The sequence below is a fragment of the Schistocerca cancellata genome, unplaced genomic scaffold, assembly GCF_023864275.1.
Source record: "Schistocerca cancellata isolate TAMUIC-IGC-003103 unplaced genomic scaffold, iqSchCanc2.1 HiC_scaffold_822, whole genome shotgun sequence".
In the NCBI taxonomy this organism is placed as follows: domain Eukaryota; kingdom Metazoa; phylum Arthropoda; class Insecta; order Orthoptera; family Acrididae; genus Schistocerca; species Schistocerca cancellata.
The window spans coordinates 518501-544496 of NW_026046833.1; the positions used below are offsets into that span (position 1 = coordinate 518501).

At 40.3% G+C, this 25996-nt stretch overlaps 1 protein-coding gene across 1 annotated transcript in view; it reads left to right on the forward strand.

The window, feature by feature from the left end:
- LOC126143528 (CLIP-associating protein 1-A-like) overlaps positions 1-25996 on the forward strand; it is a gene marked incomplete at its 3' end in the record, with an annotated part of 85068 nt that overhangs the window by 18968 nt on the left and 40104 nt on the right. The window contains exons 6-7 of the mRNA XM_049915434.1: positions 10955-11131; positions 11407-11483. Of these exons, the coding sequence (XP_049771391.1) occupies positions 10955-11131; positions 11407-11483 (254 nt within the window). The remainder of the gene's footprint in view (positions 1-10954; positions 11132-11406; positions 11484-25996) is intronic.

A 25996-nucleotide genomic window follows, 5' to 3' on the forward strand; every position in this document is an offset into this window, starting at 1 on the left:
GAGAGTAATTGTCTCATTAGTGAAACAATGGCAAGAGAATTCTATTTGTTACTGGTGCTTTCTTTGATAATGATCAACAAGAACCAAATAATAGACTGTGTATGATAGACGATGTTCTGAACGAGAGTTTAGGGAAAATTTTTCTCTGTTTGAAAATCTTTGCAGACGCCTCTTTATTACATTATATTCTGCACAGAAATTAGAGTCATCTTAGATTTAAAAATCTAGTAAGTTGCCGTGCTTCATTTCTGACTGTATCACTATTCAGCATAAGAATAATACGAATATAAACGTGACATGATATGTATATCCTTCCGCGTTTGCTGTTGTCTCACTCTAGTTTCGTAGTTTATTAGACAGACAGGATTTAAATGAGATAGCAGCAAACACGAAATAATACAAGGCATAATGTTTATATTCATATTATTCTTATTGTGAAGAGAATACTGCATGTGATTCACGATTCATAAAAGTTCCTATTATCAACCATCTCTTGTCACAGGTAGGAAAAAATTCAGAACGTAGAGTTGACCATATTTACATACATCCCAAACAGTCTTGCCAGTCGGATTTCCATAGTACGTTTTCAGTGATGACTTCAAATGCAGTGTGTGTTATTGTTGTCTTCAGTCCACAGACTGGTTTGGTGCAGCTCTCCACGTTTTTCTGTCCTGTGCAATGCAGAGTAGCAACACTTATAAAATAAGAATGAAAATAACTTAGAAATTAAATGCTGAAATTTAAAACAAAATTTTATTATGTTTGTAATACATCTTATACAAAATGTTTAAAATAACAGTCATGACTCTGAAGCACACTCTCTCAATTCTTTGTTGCTCATTTCTTCATACAGAGCATCATCCTCTATACCATCTAGTGCATTGGATATCGAACATTTTTTAAATGCTTGTTGCACAGTCTGATTTGGTACACACTTCCATGCATCAGAAATCCATTGGCACACTTGAGACAAACTTGCGCGTTTTACACGTCCTGTTGGTGTCAGTCGTCTATCGCTTTTCAAAAGCCAGTCTGTATACATGCATTTAAGCTTGTCCTTAAATGGTTTATTCAAACAGGGGTTGTTCCAGATTTGACGTCATCCTGCCTGGAATTACTGCCAAGTCCATTTTGCTTTCCTCTAATTTTCGTTTTACTGCAGGTGTTGTATGGCCTGCGTACGCATCTAATGTCAACAGACTGCGTAGACCAAGCATTGCGCCAGGAAGATGATTCCACACATGCCTAATCCATTCCAGTACCATGTCCTCCGAAAACCACCCAGTTTCGTTTGCTCGTACAATTACAGTTTTTGGAAACACTTCTGATTTCAGAAAGTCTTTTGCTTGAAAACTGTGAATGGGGGTAATTTATGTCCATCTGCTGTGCAAGCTAGCATGACGGACGTCTGCTGTTTTTTCACCCCTTGATGTAAGAACACTTATGTCTTTCTTTCCTTTGGCGTCAAACGTATAATTTGACGGCATGTCAAAATTCCTATCTGGCCAAGAAGGTATTGCTTTTCTGTGTGCCGCCTAATTACGAAGTGCTGATATTCCAAAAGTTTTTCTTCATAATTTTTCGGCAGCTTCTGTGCGACTGAAGTTCGCCTCCGAAGTGAAAAACCCCAGCGCTTCATAAACAGATCAATCCAGCTGTGACTAGCCTTAAAATTTTCAATGTTTTGCTCTCTAGCAATTTCATGTGCCTTAATTTTTAAAATTTCAGCATTCACAGGCAGGAATTTCTGACACTGTTCCTCAAATTCATTTAAAATCACTTCTAGTGCATTATATTGGCCACACATTGGCCCACTAAATGCTTTCCTGCTGGCATCACCTCATGTTGCTCTCATCAGTCACAGACCTGCAGCACGATTAGAACTTTCTTCTGCAAAAGAAATATTTGAAAGGCTGCTACATTCGAAGATAAAAAAAAAAAAGTGTCATGTGACTTGGGCCTCCCGCCAGGTAGACAGTTTGCCTGGTGCAAGTCTTTCGATTGGACGCCACTTCGGCGACTTGCGCGTCGATGGGGATGAGATGATGATGATGATGATGATGATGATGATAAGGACAACACAACACCCAGTCCCTGAGCGGAGAAAATCTCCGACCCAGCCAGGAATCTAACCCGGGCCCTTAGGATTGACATTCTGTCACGCTGACCACTCAGCTACCGGGGGCGGACCATTCGAAGATGAACAATATGGAATTTCTATTTACTTGATTGGATAATGTACGAAAATGCAGTGGTCGAAACTCGGGGCGGAGAAAAAAAGCTCATATTATACCTTTTTTAAATTTATTTACTGAGGCAGAGGCAAAGGTTTTGGCACCAGTATTTATCTTTGTGCGTGCAAAGCATGCCTGTGTAGTGCTAAATATATTCGACAGCAGAAGTTTGTTGTGGTGGCACCTACCAACCTTTTTCAGAACTTTTGCTTAATTTTTGCTCGATTCTAAGTTGCAGGCGGTTTTTTAAATTAGAAAAACTGGAAAAAAAGTGCAGCTTAGATTCGAGTAAATACAGTACATAGACAAATATCCTTGTTGGTGCTCCACATCTGATGTTTGTTCTATCTGCTGGTAAAGTTTCAAACCATTCTGGCAGATGGCAGAGCCATAGTACAGTGTCAAAATGCCATCTACATACGACTCACATTACAAGCTGTGTGCTGTTATTGAATTCTTGTGTGCAGAAAAAGAAACTGTGATGAACATCCATAAACGTATGTGTGCAGTGTATGGTGGTGGTGGAGTTGAAAGGAGTACAGTTAGACAATGGGTAAAGAAAGTTACAGCGTTAGGAAATGCAGAAACAGAGCTCCATGATAAGCCACACTCTGGGCGTCCTGTAACAGCCACTGCTCCACACATGCATGTCTGGATGTCATCATTCGTGCTGACAGGTGCATCACAACTCGATAGTTGGCTCTACATTTGTCGGTCAAGATTGGAAGTGCGTCTGCAATGATCGAGACTCTTGGATATTCAAAGAGGTGCTCACAGTGGGTTCCATGAATGCTAACAGTGGACCACAAAATTCAAAGAACAGTCATTTAATTTGAATTGTTGGAGCGTTTTGAGACCAATGGAGAAGCCTTTCTGCCACGGATCATTACAGGGGACGAAAGCTGGATGCACCACTTTGTGTCAGAAACAGAAAGACAGCCCATGGAGTGGCATCATCCTCATTCACCACAAAATAAGAAATTCAAGACAACAGCCTCTACAGGAAAAGTCATGGCGACAGTCTTCTGGGATTGTGATGGCGTCATTCTCGTGGATGTGATGCCAAGAGGGTCAACCATGAATTCAGAGGCATATGTGAAGACTGAATAAAGTCAAGAACAGTGTCTGACATGTTCGATTCAACAAGAATCCAGCCAAAATCTTGCTCCAACACAATAATGCATGGCCACACACAAGTCTGAGAACCTGGGAACACATCGCCAAATTGGGTTGGACCTCATTGCCTCATCCGCACTACAGTCCAGACATGGTATCCTCGGACTACCATCTCTTTGGGCCGCTTAAATATTCTTTACAGGGATCGTACTTTGAAGAAGTCATGCAGTGAAAACATGGCTACGCTTATAGGACAAGAGCTTTTACCAGCAGGGGATACGTGCTCTTCCCCAAAGTTGGCGTACGGCCATAGAACGTGATGGAGACAACGTAGAGAAATAGGACATGTATAAGGCATGTTGATGTATATTGTCACCAAATTCTGACTCTTAACAATTAATATGTTCTGAGAAAAGAAAGAAAATGTGGGGCATTACTAATTGAACAACCCTTGTACATTTGGCAAATGTGGTTAAAATATGACGACATAGTTCAGTGACCGAAGGTTATCTCATTGAGATCCAAATAATGAAAATAATTGTAGCCAGGGAGCTTTTCCCAACAGAGCAGGAAAATTCTGCCTTGGCAGAAAATTATGCTCCAAAGATGTAGGTTATATCATAAACTATTTTATGAGACAACGAGAAGAAGCAAGGAATAGTACTGGATGATTGATCCATTAGATTTTGACCCTGCTGCTACAGTAATTACATTTCTTTCACTGATATTTTGCCTTTAAGTCTTCTGGCCAACTTCTGAGTGAGCTGACTTGTTGGCTTACGCTGAAGATGGCTGAAAGGCATTCTGAAGTATTATAGTAAGAAATGAATTCCTATGGCTGCTTACCAAAAATCTTGTGTGTTAGTAAATGTGCAAGGAAAACATGAAGATGCATGCTGGACTATTGAGTTGTAAGCAGCTGTACACCACTTGCTTCATAAGAATCAGAGTTGGTGATTAATAAATGTGAACACCACAAAGGGATTAAGTCCTAGAGTCTGTTCTGACTGCTGCTCCATGTTAGGAGGAGGAACAATATATAATTGCTGGACATGTGACCACACTGTTGCCAATTCTCCCAGCTGTTATTGCCAGTAGCTGAATCCTGATGATGCCGTTACTTTATCCAAGCAGCTCCTCGTTTGTCTTTATGCTGCTGAGTGGACCCACTGAGTAGGGTAGTGCAGTGGTTAGCACACTGAACACTGGATTTGAATTCGTGAGGATGACAGTACAAATCTGTGTCCGGGCAGTGTGATTTTCCTAAATTGGTTGAGGAAAATGCTGGGATGATTCCTTCAAAATGGCACAGCCGCTCTCCTTCCCCATCCTTCCCTAATCCGAACTTGTGCTCCATGTCTAATGACCTCATTGTCGACGGGACGTTAAACACTCATCTTCTCCTCCTCCTCCTCCTCATCCTCATGAGTGGACCCCATTCCAGATGTCTCTGCCTCTGGAGGGGAAAAAGAGAGAGAGAGAGAGAGAGAGAGAGAGAGAGAGAGAGAGAGAGAGAGAGATAGAATTGAAATCTCAGGTGGTACCGGGAATTGAACGCAGGCCCTTAAGCACTGAAGGTGGCAGCCTTAATCATTCGGCTGCGGAGGCAATGTAGAAATTAATGTAATCATTTTTATTATTTATGGAACATGCATGCTTTTTGAGATAGTATGCATTGAAATCAGTGCAAATGTGCCAGTTTTTTTTTCGTTGTGTTGGTTGTCCGCATGATGTGGGAAAAGGAAGCTTCAGGCATTCCATAAGCTCATATGTACTAGCTCTTACACATCATCATCAAATGTGTGACACCTATTTCTTCCTTTGAGGTATCACACCTACACTTGCTACTTGAAGCTTGATCAGGTTAATGTACAGAATGTAGTAGACATTTGAAACAAGAGACCACTAGTTGCTTGCATTGTTAATTAGAATGTGAATGGCCCTGTGTTGTTGCTGTAACAACAGTACACAAATACGCTGCAAACTGTGACATTTCGATCTGATTGCAGGCTTCAAATGATTTTCAAGTATATTACAGTTTGACTCTTTAAGTTATCTATACATACATCAGGCATTAGATGTTCCGTAATTACCATATTCCCTTAATGGGAAGAGTTCTGTATCTATATCATCTACACCTACATATATACTCCACAAACCACCTTAAGGTGCATCACAGAGGGTACCCTGTACCACTTCTAGTTATTTTCTTTTTCTGCTTCACTCGCAAATAGAGCGAGAGCAAAATGACTGTCTGTATGCCTTCATATGAGCCCCAATCATTCTAATCTTATCTTCATGGTCTTTAGGTGACATGTACGTTTGTGGCAATAGAATTGCTCTCCTGTCAGCCTCAAATGCCAGTTTTCTAAATTTTTTCAGTAGCGTTCCTTGAAAAGAATGTCTACTTCTCTCCAAGGATTTCCATTTCAGTTCCTGAAGGATCTCTGTTAACACATGCATGTTGTTCTAACATCCTGGTAACAATTCTAGCAACCCATCTCTGAGTTGCTTTGATGACTTCCTTTAATCTGACCTGCCCTGGACCCCAAACACTCAAAATAGTACTAAAGAATGGGTCATACTAGTGCCGTGTATGCTGTCTTCTTTACAGGTGAACCACACTATCGTAAAATTCTCCCGATAAATCGAAGTCTACCATTTGCCTTCCCTAATGCAGTCCTTACATGTTCATTCCATTTCATACTGCTTTGCAACGTTACACATAGATATTTAATGTACATGACTGTGTCGAGCAGCACGCTACTATTACTGTATTATACTAATCTGCATTAATTTTCATTTTTCTACATTTAGAGCTATCTATCATTCATCACACCAGCTACAAATTTTGTCTAAGTCATCTTGTATCCTGCTATTGTCTCTCAATGACACCACCTTCCCATACACCACAGCATTATCAGCAAACAGCCACAAACTGCTGCTTACCCTGTCCATAGGATCATTTATGTATATAGAAAATAACACTTCCCGGGGCACTTCTGACAATACCCATCTCTGACGAACACTCACCATTGAGGATAACATACTGGGTTCTGTTACTCAAGAAGTCGTTGATCCACTCACATACCTGGGAACGTGTTCCATATGCTTGTACTGTTGGTAACTGTCGGCATTGTGGCACCGTGTCAAATGCTTTCCAGAAATCTAGGAATATGAGGTCTGCCTGTTGCCCTTCATCCATGGTTCACTGGATCTCATGTGAGAAAAGGGCAAGCTGAATTTCGTATGAGTGATGCTTTTTAAAACCGTGCTGATCTGTGAACAGAAACTTTTCCCTATATTCAAACTGAGAATATGTTCAGGGAGTCTTCAGCAAACCAAAGTAAGGGATAATGATCCATAATTTTGCAGGTCTGTTCTTTTACCCTTCTTGTATACAGAAGCTTGGGACTTAGCGCTGGGTGAGAGATTCACGATAAATGGAAGCTAGGTAAGGGGCCATTGCTTTAGGGTACTCTTTGTAACACCAAAATTGGGATCCCCCATCAAGCCCTAGCGACTTATTTGCTTTCAATTCTCATGTGTTTCTATACACGAGTGATGCTGGTTTCTTTGTCCTCCATATGGGACTCTGTATGTTCGTCAAACAATGGTATGGTTGTACGATCCTCGTATGTGAACAATTTCTTAAATGAGAAATTCAAAATTTGGCTTTACTTTTACTATCATCTACCATCACACCAAACTGGCCAACGAGTGACTCGATAGAAGCCTTAGACCCACTTAGCAATTTTACATTGGGCCAGAGTTTTCTTGAGTTCTTGCAGGATCTATTGCTAAGGTGTGATGGTGTAGTTGCTGTCAGCTTCACGCGTAAATCTTTTTATAGGCGCATTAATTTCTTTCAACTTTTGCCTCTTGTCATTTGTGCATTTTCTTGCGAACCGAGAGTGCAACAGCATTTGCTTCCTCAGCATTTTTTGAATTTCATTGTTAAACTGTGGTCAGTCTTTTTCGTCCACTTACTCAGCACATACTTCTTCAGAGTATACTTTTCGATCCGTTTAAACTTCACCCATAATTTCTCTATGTCCATCGTACTGGAACAAAATTATGTCAATTCATTGTCTAAGTAGGATGCTAACAACTGTCTTATCTGCTCTTTCTAGCAAGTCTTCTTTATGGAGCTATTAACTTTAGTAACGCAAGTCTCCATAATGATGTTTTCACTATTCCCTGCCTCTGTACTGTCAATTAGGATAGGCCTGTTTGTAGCTACGAGATCCAAAAATATTTCCATTGCATGTGGGCTCTTGAAAAAGCTGCTCAAGATATGTTTTCAGAAAACATGTTCAAAAGAACTTCACAGGCCTGTCTGTCTGTACCCCCTGTAATCAAACCATAGACTTGGTAGGTTAAAGTCGCCTCCAAGTAATATTACATGATATGTGTATATCCTCACTACTGACCGTAGACTTTCTGTTATTGGCTCTTAAACCATCACAGCGGAATCGGGTGGCCGGTAAAAACATCCAACAATAAACTTTATTTCACCTAGACCTGTGTGTAGCAACAAGGTCTAAAATAATTCCATTGTTTGTTGGTTGTTGAAAAAACTGCTCAAGACAGTTTTAAGGAAACACGTCCAAAAGGCTTTACAAGACTGACTGACTGTACTCCCTTGTAATGAATCCATAGACATCCCAGTCTACACTTCGTAGGTTAAAGTTGCCTCCAACTAGTATTAATTGTATGTATTTCCTCACTACTGATCATAGACTTTCTGCCATTGACTCTAAAACCATCACAGTGGAATTGGATGGCCTGTAAAAACATCCAAAAATTAACTTGATTTCACCTAGCCTTGTTATATACGACCACGGAACTTCAATGCCACACTGAGACAATGTTTTAGTCAATTGCAATGAACACACCCCCTCCTGTAGCATCTAATCTATCTTTTTGATATACGAGGGCTATCCACAAAGTACATTTCGTTTTGGAATTAAAAGTAAATAAAGTATTGGAAATTTTTTTATTATATACAGATGAAAGCCACACTTAAATACTACTTTTCTACATAGTTGCCATTTAAATTAAGGCACTTATCGTAGCGATGGACGAGCTTGGAAATTCCTTCGTTGTAAAATTCGGCCGCCTGCGCCTTCAACCACGTGGTTACCTCTTCTTGAAACTGTGTGTTGGCATCAAAACGCTGCATAGCCAACCACTTCTTCATTGCTGGGAATAAGTGGAAGTCGCTCGGTGCCAGGTCAGGACTGTACGGCGGATGAGGAAACAACTCCCACTTAAAAGATTCGAGAACTTCACGAGTGGCATTTGCCGTGTGGGCCCGGGCGTTGTTGTGAATCAGCAAGATCTTTGAGCCCAACTTTCCCCTGCGCTTGTTTTGTATTGGTCTTCTGAGGTTTGCAGAGTTTGGCAATACCTTTGAGAGTTTATTGTATTGCCTCTTTCCAGGAAATCCGCAAAAATCACACCTTTTCTGCCCCAAAAGAGGTAACCACGTGGTTGAAGGCGCAGGCGGCCGAATTTTACGACGCTACGATAAGTGCCTTAATTTAAATGGCAACTATGTAGAAAAGTAGTATTTAAGTGTGGCTTTCATCTGTATATAATAAAAAAAATTCCAGTACTTTATTTATTTTTAATTCCAAAACGTAATGTACTTTGTGGATAGCCCTCATACGTTCCAAGAATCACTAACTATCTCAGACATTCATACTTGGGGTTTCAGTCATCTCTCAGTGCAGAGAATAATTTGAGCGTGACTAGTTTCCTGGAGGGTAGTAAATTTGGAAACTTTGTTACAAATGCTTTGAGAATTCACTAATAAAATTTTGATAGTGGAAGTGTCTTCACTTTGAACACAGTCTGATTTAGCTATCCGAGTTGTCTGGTGAGTGTTAATCAGAGAACCTCGCCTTCTGCCTAGCCTAAAAAACCTCCATGTGCACCTGAGTAGCTGCTTCCTTTGTGAAGACTAAACTATTTGTCTAGGGAAAGTTTGAGCTATTAAGCAGCTCTCAGAAAAATATTGAAGCAGTTTCTTTAGTCTAATGGGCAGATTTTTTGTTTTGGAAAAATTGCATCAGTGCACAAGTTTCTTTCCATTAAGTTACAGTTATTTGAAACTTTACTACCAAATATGAGTTTCACATCAATCAGTCCATTGCAGTGATTCATTTGTAACTTTTAGCATAATCTTATTGCAATAATTTGATTTATTGGGACCAAAAATGTATTATTATGCCAATACAAGACTGAAATAATCACTTTGCGTGATAGCTGTATCATGTGAAGAAATTCATCCGTCTGGTGTATAAAATCATAATCAGCAATTTCCCTATGAAGTGAATGTTTGATTTAATTACCATTTGTCATGGTTGTGGGCTGTAGTGTCAACTGGATTAATTGACACTGACATTTCTAATGTGTAGGATATAATATGGAAGGAAAGAAGACACCACATTTGGTGTAACAGGTTAGACTTGCTGTTGGAACTAAAACTAGAGTCAAACTTATCAGATGAATTCGCAGTTGTGAATAATGACCACAATCATCTGTAGAATGGAATGATAACAATGAAAATTTGTGCAGGACCAGGACTCGAACCCAGATTTCCCACTTATTGCGAGCAGTCGCCTTACCATTTGGCTATCCATACACGACTCGCAACCAGACTCAACCTGGATGTGCGAGTGCAGATCGTAGACGTATGGTTGATGACTTGTGGAAGTTTGAGTCTGGCTGTGAGTAATGTATGGATAGCCAAATTGTAAGGTGACCACTCATGATAAGCGGGAAATCCGGGTTCGAGTCCCAGTGCTGCACAAATTTTTATTGTCATAATTCCATTCTACAGCTGATGGTGGTCATTATTCACAATTATGAATTTGTCTGATGTGTTTAGTAACGGCTGTCGTCGTTGCAGTGCATCATCATCGAAATAACACTGGCACTGCAAAATCGTAGAGGCAAAACTGTTCACTATCTGTGCCAATGGATACTAAAAACTAGATATCTATGGTCGATTGGGACTCGCTTCATTTGTGGTGACTGCAATTGTTATTTTCTTAAGAATAGAAATTATGTAGCTTAAGAAGATCAAAATGTTGAAGTAATTTGCGATCTAGCAACTGATTTCTCAAAATTTAAACTTGTTCATAAACTGGACAGAAATGTGTGAAACCTACAGGTAGATGAAATCAGTTAACAAATTTCACGGATGATACCAAGCTGTGAGTGAAGCAACTAATTATAGGTGCTGTCAACAACTGATGTAAACTGAATTTGATTGTTTTCAGATGCTGAATGTTAATAGAAAATCACATCCATGTATGTAATTTTTTTAATTTCCAATATCCAAATTACAGTTAGCCATCTTAACTGCAAAGTGTAACTAATTTCCATTTTTGAAGAATTTATGTTGAAGTGAGGTTATTTACAGTTTGTGTGAAATAAAAATGTTGTACAATATATAATTCTTTTGGGTGATTGTTGCTTCTTGTTTCCAAGAAGAATTTATGTTGAAGTGGAGGTTATTTACAGTTTGTGTGAAATAAATATGTTGTACAATATATAATTCTTTTGGGTGATTGTTGCTTCTTGTTTCCAAGGCATGGACCTTCAAACCTTGGCTTGTCGAAACATGTTCCAAGCATTTTGAAACTTCTGCATGATCCACTTCCATCCGTGAGAGATGCAGCTTTTAATACATCGACTGAAATATATCGACATGTAGGGGAAAAATTTCGACAAGATATCCAACATCGCTGTAGTGCAAAAGATAGAAAGTAAGTTTTTATTCTGTTGACTATGTGTACATTGTTTTCAGTTCCTAAATACAGCTGATTAGACGTTGAATATTCTGTACGTGTGAAGTCCAGGATAATAAATTATATTTCTGAAAAGGTTTAAATTGTGTTGTAGTCAACGAATGTATTATTATTGTGAATCACATCAATTTGAGTTTTTTTGGTGTAGTTAAAAAATACATGCAGAATTGTTGTCTGTCTATTAACACTACTACGTGTACTCTCTCTCTATTTTTTTTTTTTTTTTTTTTTAGGATTGCAACCCTTTTTTCGAAGTTTGACGAAATAAAAAATGAAGGTGGATTGCTTGCCTCGGCCTGTGGAGCAGAAGGTAAGATCATAATACTTAATTTTAAGTATGTCTCACACTTACTTTGTCCAGAATTTAAACTCTTCCGGGGTTGGTGGTGGAGGGGGAGAGAATAGTCTTGTTGTTTTTGGTGCAGTGAATTGGTCTTGTTTTAAGTAGATGTATTAACTCCTAACGCCGACTGCTGTGGCCGAGCGGTTCTAGGCGCTTCAGTGTGGAACTGCGCTGCTGCAACGGTCGCAGGTTCAAATCCTGCCTCTGGCATGGATGTGTGTGATGTCCTTTGGTTAGTTAGGTTTAAGTAGTTCTAAGTCTAGGGGACTGATGACATCAGATGTTAAGTCCCATAGTGCTCAGAGCCATTTGAACCATTTTATTAACTCCTACTTTGCAAATAGCTTGTTGGGTCTCAAGGCATACTGTGTTAATCTATCATGAATTGTTTGAATAGCCTTACATATTTCCAAGATATCAAATGATTTGTCCATACCCTTAATACTCTTATGGGGAAAGATAACTGGTGCTGCAAGGCATAGAGCGGTAATTAAAGTTCTTGGACAGTCTCTTGATTAGTTGTAGCATTCCAAGTTGTGGCATGGGAACTTGAAATAAATACATTTGCCTCTGTGGTGGTCCACACTTTATTTTGTAATTATACAAGAACAGCCCTTGACTGGTTGCAGAATAACGCTAATTGAAAACAGGAATTTGTTGGTAAACCAAAATTCTTGTTCATTAATGTTAAGGGTAGAACCAAGCTGACCACATCCATTGTTGAAGTTCATTGTCAAGCTAACCTTAAACATTGCCAAGCAACACCAAATAGAAGTTGAAGCACAGTACTGGCAGTGCTGCTTAGCATGTGGCTCTTTAATACACCACTCTGTGAGCACCAGTGATTTTGTTGTGCGCTGGAGTTCTTGGTGCCCTTCCAACCTCTTCTGTGCCCATTTTGGTGTCTAGGTGAGGTATTAAAAGTAGTATGGGTACACGCACTGTAGGCAGTTGCACCCCATGTTATAAAACCAGCTCTTAAAAGTGATGTGAGGAACGACAATAAATGGTGTTGTTTAGTGTTAACATGGGTACTATAGTATAAGGATTTGCTAGTCAATGTTGCCTAGGTGTATAATTTATTGGTGAATACATCATGTTGCCAATGTGTATCTGTGCATGATTATGTAACAGCACCATTCCAGTGTATTCTGAGATGGTTGATAGTTTGGAAGAGTCAATGTGGAGAGTAGTGTGAACAGTGTAATACTTAGCACAGCACAATCCCCTGTCCTGTCATCTCTGGGTGTTGTGGCACACACACACACACACACACACACACACACACACACACACACACACACACACAATCATTCACTCACTATGAATGGGGGGGGGGGGGGGGCATTATCTCATTTCCTACTCCAACACCTAAGGGACTAACCAGCTTTGTGCAGGCTCATGATGTGACCCTTCTCAATCACATCCAGGTGCTCAGACTACATACTGACATTTCTCCAAGGCATTATTGCACTTTCCAAATTACTATCTTAGCAGAAGCAGGGACTGCAGAGATTCACATTAATATTTTGCTTGGAGCACACCTGCTCTGGAGGAGGCTGGTGGTAAGAGGGATGAAAGTCCAGCATTTTGACACCGAATGTTGAACTACCTCAATCTTCTCAAGCACCCTGGACAAAGGTAGCTGGACAGCTGATTGTAAGCAAATTTTTCAAAAATCATAGTTCTGTAATAGTGAATGCTATATTTTTGTACAAAGTGTCAGGTGAAACGTTCAGAAATGGTCTCGTTACTCCTGGGGATATTATTGTAATATTTTATAGATAGCAGACTTAAGACTCATTTTACTATTAAGACTTTATTCAGAAAGAAAACTTGTACCAACTGCATTAAATTTTTCTCAGTGTGAAATGTTTTGAAACATTGGTACATACACAGAAAAAAACATTTCTTTTCGATACACTCCTCCGCCTGGCTCTTAATGAGGCTGACACATATTTTACAGAAGTGTCAGATGCAATTTGTTCCTGCTATGTGGTATTTTCTTGGCAAAAATCTGCCAGTGACTTAGTGCCTGTTTTCTTGTTCTCTTATATGCTCTGAATGATACCCAACAAATAACTGAAAGGAGAATTCTTCCACCATTTGGATTGATTGCTCTTTAAAGGATAGAAAACAATCATTAGATGTGATTGGATCCACTGTGTGAATTTTATGAATTTTATGTTCAAAACATTGTCTGCTTCTTTATGTCACTAAGTATCCTTGTGAGCACACATTTACTTCTGTTGTTGAAGCAAGGTGGCATTTTGAGAATATCAGAACATCACTTGTGTCCTTTCATTCCAGGCAGAGGAGATACTCCCTTCTCTCAGAAATGGTCCTTTTTAGAGTCTGAGCTTGACAACTGTAAATTGTGGAAGATCTTTCCTGTTAGTCATGCAAGTGCCTACTGATTTTATCGTATATGCACATAGATAATCAAATACAGCAGGTGAAATATAATAGCAGTACATTTATGTGACTTAGTGTCTGTCATGGTACTACTCTAATAATGTATTAAAAAGTGCCATACAGCTGGCTCCTCTGCCCTTTTCCCTGCGGATGCCTCCATTGTAAGTACATACCCAGTCAAAAGATCACAAGCACTAAGCATTTTTATGCTGTACTTCTCTGTTGTGTGCTAGTCATTTACACTGAAAAATCAGTTTGTCATTTCAAACCACACATACTTTCATTAACTGTCAAATATCCATAGGGAGTAAATGAAGAGGATGACATAAGAATTCAAATGACAAAAAAATGAGCAAATTTTAAAATGATTATGAGAAATAATTTGTCATTGTTATTGAGCAGCAAGTTCAGCAAAATTGCTTTGAACTAACATAGCTTATCATCATTGCAGGAAAGGGATTATGCAGTGCAGATGTTTTGACCAGTAGTTACTTATTGTTGGCTTTTTCACAAGGTACATGTGAATTAGTTACCACGAAAAATGAGTAAATAATCTCAATTTTTTGTCATCCACTTTACCCCATACACTGTTCACTCTCAACTTGCGTTATCTTCCTTGACTATTATTGGCCCACTGTATTGATTAGTCTGTTGCTTTTAATTTTTATTCTCAGGCATAGACAATGAGAAACAATCCATTGGTGTGTAAGTCAGGTGAAAACACACGCCCACACTGGTCTTGTCTTTCACATGTTGTTTTGGGTGTTTTAAGCAGGAACCCCAGTGAAGGTGATGGGTCAAAATACTGTGCTTCTTCATTTACCTTTCATACAAACAATTTGTAGCATATTCCACATCTATAATAAAACTAAAAATTTTCTTTTAGGCTATACGATGTTGCAGACACTACTTTTTTAAAAGTAGTTGCTGACAAAGGGAATGAAATGGAATGGAATGTGAGCTATCAGTTTCTATGCTCAGCTTGACACAGACTGGCACCAACTGTCTGACCAGCTGTTGTTGCCTGAGACCTGCTCGTGTGCTATCCACAATTGCATTACAGTAATTTGTTTTGTTTTACCTGAATATTCATTCTTTCTCAAATTCCTATGGCTGTAGTATCCAACCTAGTTGTTACACTTATTTCAATAACATTCTCTGTAGCTTGTCTGTAGTGTATCACTATGGTGATCATATTGTCGGAGAAGAAGCTGAGAAGCCCCGTGGTGTAGTGGTTATGATACTAAACTGTTGCATGGAGGGTCGTGAGTTCAAAAATCACCTGCACTGTACAATTTTAATTTCTATATGCGGTTCGAGTATATTCTAGAAGTATCTTCAAATGTCAAGAATCGTTGTACTGGATTGTTCTGTAGCTGTGTATATACTCTATGTGTTCTGGCCGAAGGCAGTTCGCTCCGCACTCTTGTATGTGCAAGTGCTGAATATACCTTCGTTAAGTGAAGTTAGTCTTCGTCATTCATCTAATTACACCTTCTTCTACATGACATTATTCTGGTGGAGACTCTGGGTATTGGAACTTGTCATAGTGCACATCATCGACAACACAGTGGCTCCCATCAGGTCACGACAGAGCCACCGTTTGTGGCGAGAAACCTGAGTTGGAGCCATATTCAACAGACCGCAATGTATTGGAGACAGAAGAAGAAGACGTTATGATGACAGCAACTGTGTGCCACCACATGAGACATCCTTCCGGGTTCTCTGGTGATGATGGCCAAGATCCAAACAAGTGGCTGAAGGTTTATGAGCATATAGTCATATTTAACAAATGGGATGACACCGTGTGTTTGGCTAAGGTATTTTTCTACTTGGAGGGCACTGCCAAGCAATGGCATGAAAACAACGAGGAGTAGTTCACAAGCTGGGAAGTATTCCAGGTGGAACTGCGCAATTATTTCGGCAATACTCAATGACAGAAGTGGAAGGCTGAAGATAAATTAAAGTGCAGGTCACAGCGTTCAGGAGAAACTACAGCATCCTGCATTCAAGACGTCTTGGAGCTGTGTAAAATGGTGGATCCTAGAATAAAGGAGGAAGATAAGGTTGCACATTTCATAAAGGGTGTTGCTGAGGACATGTATCAAGCTGTAATCCTGAAGGAGATTTCGACAGCAGACGACTTCATAAAATGGTCCCAGTATATCAAGACAATGCATCCAAAAAGAATTACACACAAAAAGTTTGAACGGCTTCCAAATGTCGTATCAATGTCTGTGATGGAGGAAGCAACTGATTTCACAAGTGTTCTTCGCCAGATAGTGAGAGAGGAAGTTCAGAAGGCACTTGCATTGCATGGCGAGCAAAAAACAGAGACGCTTCAAGAGGTCATAAGGGAGGAAGTGGAACAGACATTGAACCCAATTTCTTGTCCTTTATTTCCCTTTAAAACGATGAAAAAGTCTAGATCCAGGTGGAGTTACATTCCTACAATTCCACATGAGAAACCTGTTTGGGCACCAAGGAAGACTGACATCCAGAGGATCCAGGATAACCAACCAGTATGTTTCCACTGTGGATGTCCGGGACATGTGGTGCACTATTGTCGAGAAAGGCGGCATCACCACTATATAGATAGAAGGTATAATTAAATCTTATGAATACAGTAGATGGCACATTTATCAGGAGAGAAGATAAATTTTCAAGGAGATAACATAAATAGTCCTTTGCAGCAAAAATGTTTTTATAAACATGTGCTGTATATTTAATGGTTCCTGAGGTAAATGCTTGAAAATTTTTATCATCATCATCAAACAATTTTCTTATGTTTATTACTATTTCATATCAGATACTTTCTGTTTATCAGTGAGATGCTTTGTGCGAGATAAAGTGTTAGGTTGCATCATTATAACTACTACCCTCATAAAGGTGCATAGTGAAGCAGCGAGACGAGTTTTGTGACATGTACTGAGAGTAGAAAAGTACACTGAAGGTGATAGTTGCTTTTTGTTCTTTTATTGTGAATTATTTAAAGTTGATTGTAAACTTTAAGCATACACACATTTGACAGGCTGTTTCCAAGACTGACAGTTTAAAATATAAATAATAAAAAAGTTTGTAAACTTTAAATGTTAAAACAGTGCTCTTGAGTAAATTACTCAACAGAAATGTATTGGGTGGTTAAGTGAGCAATTGTTTCTCGTTGTTCATTCAATCAAAATATCTAGTGAGAAGAATTCAAAATTTAACAAATGTCTGCATGAACGTCTGTGCTTCAAATGGCCATTCTACCATAATATTGGCCTTTCCTTCTGAAACACTGAGCGGATGTGTTTGTTGTTCTGCATTATGGACACTGTTTAATATGAAGTAGGAGATAAACTTCACTTGATTAACCACTACATCAGAATAATTCAGATATGAGACAGATTTGCTGAAAGGGTTGCTCTAAAATAGGCACCCAATAGGGTGAATTGGCCTATGTACAGGAAAATGACTTTTTGAACAATGTGCATGACTGGATGTGTCACGTTATGTGTGTTCAGCTACACTGCAGAGGCTTTCACACTTTGACTCAGCTTTACTGCGTGAATTGCTAAAGAATTGTTGTCAGTGGTCATATTAAGAAGTCCATATGATGAATTATCGCATGATGTGGATAATAATTAAGGTATTTTCTCAGTTGCTTCCAATGTGAGTCCAGATGATAGGACTCCTTGCATGATAACCTCATGCTATTGGAGATGCCTCTATTCCAGGTATGCATCATCTGATAGTTGTCTTTTGCAGTCTTTAGAACGAAGATGTAAGACCATGACATTCTTGAATAGCTCCATAAATGGATTTTCTAAGCCAATCATTGAAACAGTTGGTAGGATGTCGAAAGAAGTGGATGGAGAACACTGATTTTTATATTTTCAACAGATTAATGTGTCTATAAATGTGACTAGGCTGAGACACAGAAAGAACAACAAACATAGCATGCTTTTGTTGTCTATATCATTTGCCAGATTTCACCTTGACTGTGGTTTTGGTGAGTCACCACTTTTAAGTTAGGTAACACTTTTTTTCTGGTTTAATATTTGTAGAAGTTCTTTGTATTCCACAGTCATTGTCATTGTTGACCATTACCAACCAGCATACTTGCCTAGCTGTTCATAGGCATCAAAACCATTATGGATCTGAGCAAATATCAGTCATGCCAAACTATATGTGGCAGAAAGTAGTGTTGCACCCAAGAGTGGATCAGATCAGTTCCGTATCTACTAAAGATGACCATATCCTTTATATTTGGACAGACTAAAGGAAGTTACTTTTAAAGCCAGATTATTAACCCTTTCAGACCTGGTGGTCACAATTGTGTACATAAAGTTTGTTCACTAATATTTCGCTGACAAGAAATGTCAGGTGCATCAAAACTCACTGTGCACATTTATGTTGGTTTATTTTAGCCATGCTCCAGCAGCTGCTGCTCTCTTGTGAGCAGTCAGTGAAGTACATAGTAAAATATACTCTCTGGTGTTGTCTCTCTGTGTCAAGCCATTACTCGTTGACTTTATTACTGTAATAGTCACATTGTGGATTTTGTTAATGAATTTTTTGTGTGGTTTCCTTCTTTTGGAAACATTAGACTTTCTTTCAGTGGAATTTTCAGCAGTTTCATTCAGTTCATATTTGTGTTATGTATCAGGTAAATTTACTGTACACATTTGTGCACAACAGGTCCTTAATGGTGTAAAATAGGAAACGTAACCTAAAATTTGCCTCAGATGTATTTGCATGGCGATGGTAGCTATGTGTGGTAATTTTTTTCAGTAATTTCAGTACCAGCAGCAAGGAGGAGAATAACTGACCACTACACATGATTTTATTTTATATTTCTGGCTTTTAATTTACAAATATGGATAAGGAATATCTTTCTGTGGAGAAAGATTGGGACTTGATTAGTGACATAATTGAAAATGGTGAAGTTTCTGACATTAGTTTGAGTGGAGATGAGGATGACAGTGTACCACTTATTGAAAGGCAAGCTCCACAAATAGTGAAACGTGTTGGAGCAGATAAAGTGGGCGTGAATTATGTGTGTAGAAACACCATACCTGAAGATGAAGGTGACAGAGACGTGGTGGATGATGAAATGAACTTTTTATGCAATGAAAACAACCCAGAATTGAATAACCTGTGTGACAACATAATGATGACACCTAAAGAATCCATAAAATGGAAACACAAGCCTCTAAGTACCATGGCAGAAACATACAAAGCTCCAAATTTTGAAGAATCTGTCTTGTGTTCTCCAATACAATACTTCAAAAGATATATACCTGATGATTTGTTCACTAGCATGACAGCACATACTAATATTTATGCATTACATCAAGGCAAATCCTCATTCAAGCAGACAACAACTCAAGAACTAGAGGTGCTATTTGGTTTGCATATACTGACTGGTGCTTTGAAATTTCCCAGGTTACGAATGTATTCGGATATAAGCCTGAAGGTAAATGTGTTTTGGGAAAACATGTCACAAGACAGATTTTTAGAATTACAAACAACTTTACACTTGGTGAACAATCTGGAGAAGCCGCCTGAAAATAAAGATAAATTTTACAAAGTCAGGCCAGTTTACACAGCCATTCGAAAACGCAGCAGTGAACTTCCTATAGAAGAGAATGTTTGTGTGGACAAAGGAATTATTCCTTTCACTGGGAAGTTTTCTGCAAAGCAGTATGTCAAGGAGAAACCAAGTCCATGGGGAATCAAAGTCTTCATGTTGTGTGGAAAGAGTGGAATAGTGCATGATTTCCTTTTGTATCAAGGTACTACAACTGAACTAAATACCACATGCTGTAAAAAATTTTGATTAGGTCCTGCTGTTGTTTTAGGATTTTCTGTTCCACTCTCAAAAGGTAAAGGTCATAAATTATACTTTGACAACTTCTTTTCATCTTATCATCTGTTTCAAGTTCTGAAATCTCAAGGCATCAATGCAGCAGGTACTGTCCATCAAAACAGATTTGGAAAGCACTTGCCTTTCTCAGATGATAAAACAATAATGAAACAAACCAGAGGTTACTGTGAATAAATCACTAGCGCTGATGACATTACCATGTGTAAGTGGTTAGACAATAGGCCAGTTGTATTGTGTTCAAGCTTTGTTGGTAAAGGCTCAGTGGATGAAGTCGAGCGTTGGGACAAAAAGCACCATAAATATGTGAAAGCAGAAAGACCTGAAATAGTGAGAAGATATAATCATGCAATGGGTGATGTGGATCTATTTGATCAATTGATAAGCTACTACAGAGTTTTCATCAGATCTAGAAAATGGCCTTTGTGTATGATTTTTCACGCTGTTGACTTTGCCATCGTGCAAAGTTGGTTGGAATACAGACGAGATGCATACAACCTGTCTATCACAAAGAAGCAGCAAATGGACCTTCTTTTCTTTCATATCAGAGTAGCAGATGGATTGATACTGTGCCAAAAGAATGTGACTGGAACGAAGAGGGGGCGTCTGTATTATGAAGGACTGGCTTCAGACATGAGAGTCATACCAAGAAAAAGAGGAGAATTACGGCCAGCTACAGAGATGCATTTTGATTCCATTGACCATTTGCCTTTGCATGATGTAGGAGGTCCAAGTCGGTGCAAATTTCCAAAATGTACAGGGCGTTGAAGAATTCAGTACATTTGTGTCTCCAAAAGGACAGAAATTGTTTTTTGCAGTTTCATACTAAACCTTAAAATCAGGTGTTGACCATTGTTGTTTAAACAAGAATGTAATATGTAATTATTTTTATTGTTTCCTCTGTTTTAATGTGAAATAAAGAGTGGCATAATTGATCCGTACTGTTAACCTCCTTAATGTATGACATGAAGCTCGAGACCTGATGAACACATTTGTGTACATTAAATATTTAGAAAAGTAGAGATCATACGAAATTTTTTCTTAGAAAAATATTGTCAGGAGACTCACCGGAATGTAAAAATGGTGTCAGACCTTTTTTTACAAGTAAATAAAAAATCAGGTCTGAAAGGGTTGAAGTTCTTATGCACAGTTGCTTTTCTTCACTTGTATACATTTACTGATCAAAGCAAGGGCCTCTGCCAGGTGCTTTTGTGTCCTTGAAGTGTGATTTCCTAATGAATATTCTGTCTACAGTGCCGAAAATCTCCATGAATTGGGAGGTGGTATATTTATAGCACCAGACAAGAATCGTAAGTTAATTGAGCTAGGAATTGAGTCAGCATGTGAAGCAGGATACAAGTTGTAGTTTCCATTTGGACTCATTGGCAGAACTAAGAACTTCAAATAGAACTTCAGTTCACTGGCACATATGTACAGAGTGTAAACTTTTAGTTGGCAGACCTCTCTCTAGTCCTGAATCGGTAGAAGTCGGTAAACGTCGGGAGGCTTCGGTAGGCACGCAACTTCGACTGCTGCCAACATTACGTAGCTGACTGTGTTGTACAAGGTAGCCATTGTCGTCTGCTTCATTATTGCTTTGTGCTGTACTGTTCTGCATGTTTTTATTGTGCAGTTGTGCTAAACATTATCAAAATGAGTGAAGAGGCAGTTGCTGGCCCATCTTGGGAGTCGCCAACAACCCCTACCGGTAGGCCTACAGTTAGAAGTAAACCAGTATTACGTAGCGATGCTCGCAAAATTATATTGCGTTTGATTGAATGCTGCGAAAGGGAGCAGAAAAAATTGCTTCACCCCATTTACAAATCTTCAGTGAGAGCTGCTACATACACAGGACAAAGCATGCGTAGCATTGGAAGATTCAAACAGTTTTCCAAGAATCCTCCTGGCGTATCACCACAAATGCCTGGCAAGAAAAGGTGAGTTTCCATTTCAGATCTTTTGTTCACGATCACTTTGAAGGAGCTCCCTAATTCGTCCGAATTACCTTATATTTCATTTTTCCTTGCTACTGTATTTCTTTGTATGGAAACACCACTGGTTACTGTATTATTTCGAAACACATTCATATTACAGTACATTTCCAAAATTCAAAAAAATACCTGCAGTGCAGAAGGCATTTTCTTATAAATCTTTCTCTCTCTTTTAACTTAGGAAAAGAAGTAATCGAAGTAATGATCGATGATTTCAACCAGCGTGTCATTCATGACACGATAGCAGAATTTTATTCAGTGCGGAAGATTGTGCCGAGCCTGTGGACACTGCTTCCAGTTTTGCACGACAAAATAGGCTGGAAGTGGAGCATTGTCTCGCTGAGAAAAGTACTTTTGTCTATGGGATTCATATGGCGTAAGGTGGAAAATAAGAGGAATGTGTTGTTAGAACGTCCAGACATTGTGCACCGGCGATCTCGTTTCATTGTTGACATGAAGAACTTCAGGGAAGCAGGCAGAGAAATATTTTATCTTGATGAATCGTGGATCGATAATAATATAACGTTTAATAAATGTTGGCAGAGGAAGGGTGACTTACGTGAAGAGTGTGTCGTTGGTGTCACTACATGGGGGAGCGCATAGTAGACAAACATACACACATTATATATTTTAATGTACATGACGATTTCAGTTTCGTTTACGAACAACATTTAAAGTGAGTTTTACTTCCAAGCCTTTCATCTGCTTTTGTGTAGGCATGACGCGCAATTTGTAGTGCCAGCACTGCAACTGGTAGACGCACCTTGTCCCCTCCCTAACGGCTCCTCTCCCCTCGCCAGTCAATGCTTGTCTCCTTCTCTCCCCGCACTCCCCTCGCAACTCTGCCATCTTACAGTTAACACACCGTACCCAAGGTGTGCCATAATAATTGAAGAAAATTTTAGCCACTCCATAAAAGTTTTAGGGAGATTTATAAACCTGTAATACAAAGTTCTCAGGTCTGCAGCTTGATGATATCTCAAAAAAAGTGTGCTGTTTACAAGAACACCACTTGCATCATCTTCTTGTATGGAGATGGCACTGTTTTGTCTCTGTGTACTTTGTGCTTGGGTGCTCTCCGTTCCCTCCTAGTACTGTTGCAAGGGTATACGTGGAAGACTGATGTCATTTCCAGCATGCTCAGTAACAGATCCTACCCTCTTTTTCATCTCAGCTGCACCAAGGCACTGGTAGCAGATACGCCAATCCCTAGTACCAACTATGTAAGGATGACACAGAAGTCACCTTGACTGCCAAAAGATGATGGAAGTGACAGGCACTGAAATGAGCTTCCACCTAACTGGAGTTGAGAACTTCTCACCAGAAAAGACAATGAGATAAAAAAAAAATCATAAGTGACAGGTGAAGTAAAATAACATACAATGTTTTACAACATCTTTCTTAAAAAATTATCTGGAACAGATGGTTTGAACCTCTATCTGCAGTGAAAATACACTGCCTGACAAAAAAAGGTGAAGCACCTAGAAGGAGAGAAGGAAAAGATACAAGACTTCCCAGGTTGGGAGATTATGTGATCTTATTGTGGCAATTACAGATTACAAATTGGACTCGAATTTACAAAGAATTTGGCAGTAAGAGCCCACATATCAGCATGGCGTTGCACCTAGTGTGGTCTCAATGCATGCACTGATTTGGTAGTAACAAGCATCTGTGGTATAGAGAAACACTGGAAGAGTTGAAAACAAAAGGAAGACATCAAAGTAGTTCAGGGATGGACTGCTGTGTTACGCATAGGTTCGAACAACATGCTAGTGTTAAGTAGATGCTTTGGGAACTCAAATGAGAAATCCCCCTGCGGGTCCGGTGGTTAGAATAGGCCAGAGGTATTCCTGCCTGTCGTAAGAGGTAACTAAAAGGAGTCTCACGTTTCGGTCTTTATGTGATGCTACCCAATAGGGTTTGACCTCCATCTTCTAAATTTTCCCAAAGAGTGAGCCCATTGGGGGAAGGGCGCCTTACATGGTGCATCGTGTCCACCTTGCATTGAGATCTTTAGCCCACTTTCTCATTGTCACATTGCAGTCCCCCTCGTTCTCCATCTCTGGGGCGAGGACACCTTCCTGGGTGCATTTTCCACCATGCACTATGCACTGTCGCTTTCTGCACTGACAATGACCATGGACTTCCTTGCACCTCATATCCAGAACGGTAGCTAGTCCGTTGTGGTGGGGCCGCCATGTACCCTGTTGGTTGTAGCCCCCTGACCACACAGGGATCGCTCTGCTGATGCCTGCGCCCTTAAATCACCACGTATGTCAAAGGGTAGATGCCCATCTCCCTGGGGCATTGGGACACCCGGCAAAGGCCATCCTGCCAGGTGGTTTTCGCTGCAGCTGGGTGGAACCTGTGGGGAGGGCCCCTTGTCAGAGTGGGTGGCATCAGGGCGGATGACACGCGATGAAACGTAGTACATCATCTTTTGCTGGTGGTCAAACACCAGCAGTCTCTAAGGGTTCACAGGCTCAATTCAATGCACAGAAGTACGACCCAAAATCATTCCCCTCCCAGGCCACACCATGGGAGGAATGCCAGGCTAAGGATGGTAGCGAATCTTATTCTCTCTGGTACCTAGTATGTACGTGAGCTGATGTGGAATCCTGTGTGTCCATGAACCCTCAGTTCTTTGTAGAGCATTTAGAGGACAAGTTTGGGGAGGTGGAGGGCTTGTCCAAAATGTGGTCTGGGTCAGTCTTGATAAAAACAGCATCCTCTGCCAAGTTACGGGGATTACTCGCTTGTGACAAACTGGGGAATGTTTCTGTTACTGTCATACCCCATAAGAGCTTAAATATGGTCCAGGGATCTTCTTTTATGGTCCGATGATGAGCTGTGTGCCAACTTAGAGCGACGAGGTGTCCATTTCATCCGGCACGTCCACCGGGTCCAAGGGATAATCAGGTTACCACCGGTGTCTTCATCTTGGCTTTCGAGGGTGACACATTACCTGAGAAGGTGAAGGTGATGGTCTACCATTGTGATGTCAAGCCATATATCCCTCCCCCGATGCAGTGCTATAAGTGCTGGACATTTGGCCATAGGTCTTCCCACTGTACTTCACCAGCCTTATATGTCGAGATTGTGGTCGTTCATCCCATCCCGATATTCGATGTGCCCCATCTTTCATCTGTGTCAACTACGGAGAGCACCATTCCCCTTGCTCGCCGGGCTGTAGGATCCTAGAGAAGGAAAGGAAAATAATGGAATACAAGACCCTGGACTGACTGACCTACACTCAGGCTAAAAGGAAATTTGAAAGGCTCCATTCCGTGTGTGTAACAACATTTTACGCCGCTCCTATAACTACTGTTAAAGCCCCATCTGTTGCATCAATTCCAGTCAGCTCTCAGAGCCATAAGACTACATCTGCCCCCTTGATGGTGGGGGGCATTTCCCTCGCGGTTGCTCCCACACCACCTACTTCGGGAGCAGCACATCCCCCCCCACCCACCCGCCCAACCGTTGGGGACATCAGTCCCCACTTCTGAGCCAGAGAAGCATAAGTCTTCTTCGGCTCCTCTCTCTAGGAAGGGCTCCCTTGGGTCACTACCTTCCCAGGTTCCTACCAGTGGCAAAGTGGACACCTGCTAGTGGCTGAAGCAGCCACAGGTAGCTGGTCATAGGGCTTCATGGTCCTCCTCAGTCCCGGAGACTGAATCAAAGAATCCCTACAAGTTCTGCGTCTGAGGATGAGGTGGAGATTCTGGCATCTGCTGAGGACTTAGATCTCGCCGGACCTTCAGACACAATGGATATAGACTACTCAGGCAAAACGTCGGTGGCAGAAGGTGACTCTGAGGCATAAACTGCCTCATTGAATGTTCCACGTCTCATGATAACGTCATCCTCCAGTGGAATTGTGGCGAATTTTTCCACTGCCTGGCTGAGCTACGGCAGCTGTTAAGCTTTACACCTGCTTTGTGCATTGCCCTCCAGGAAACCTGGTTCCCAGAAATGCGGACACCTGCCCTCCATGGCTATAAGGGATATTACAGGAACCGTAGTGACTATAATCGAGTGTCAGATGGAGTTTGCGTTTATGTCCTAAACTTGGTAGTGAAACGGTGCCCCTTCTAACCCCTCTTGAAGTTGTCGCTGTTAGGATAAGGACAATGTGGGGAATAACTGTCTGCAATGTATATCTTCCTCCAGATGGTGCAGTACCCCAGAACACATTGGCTGCATTG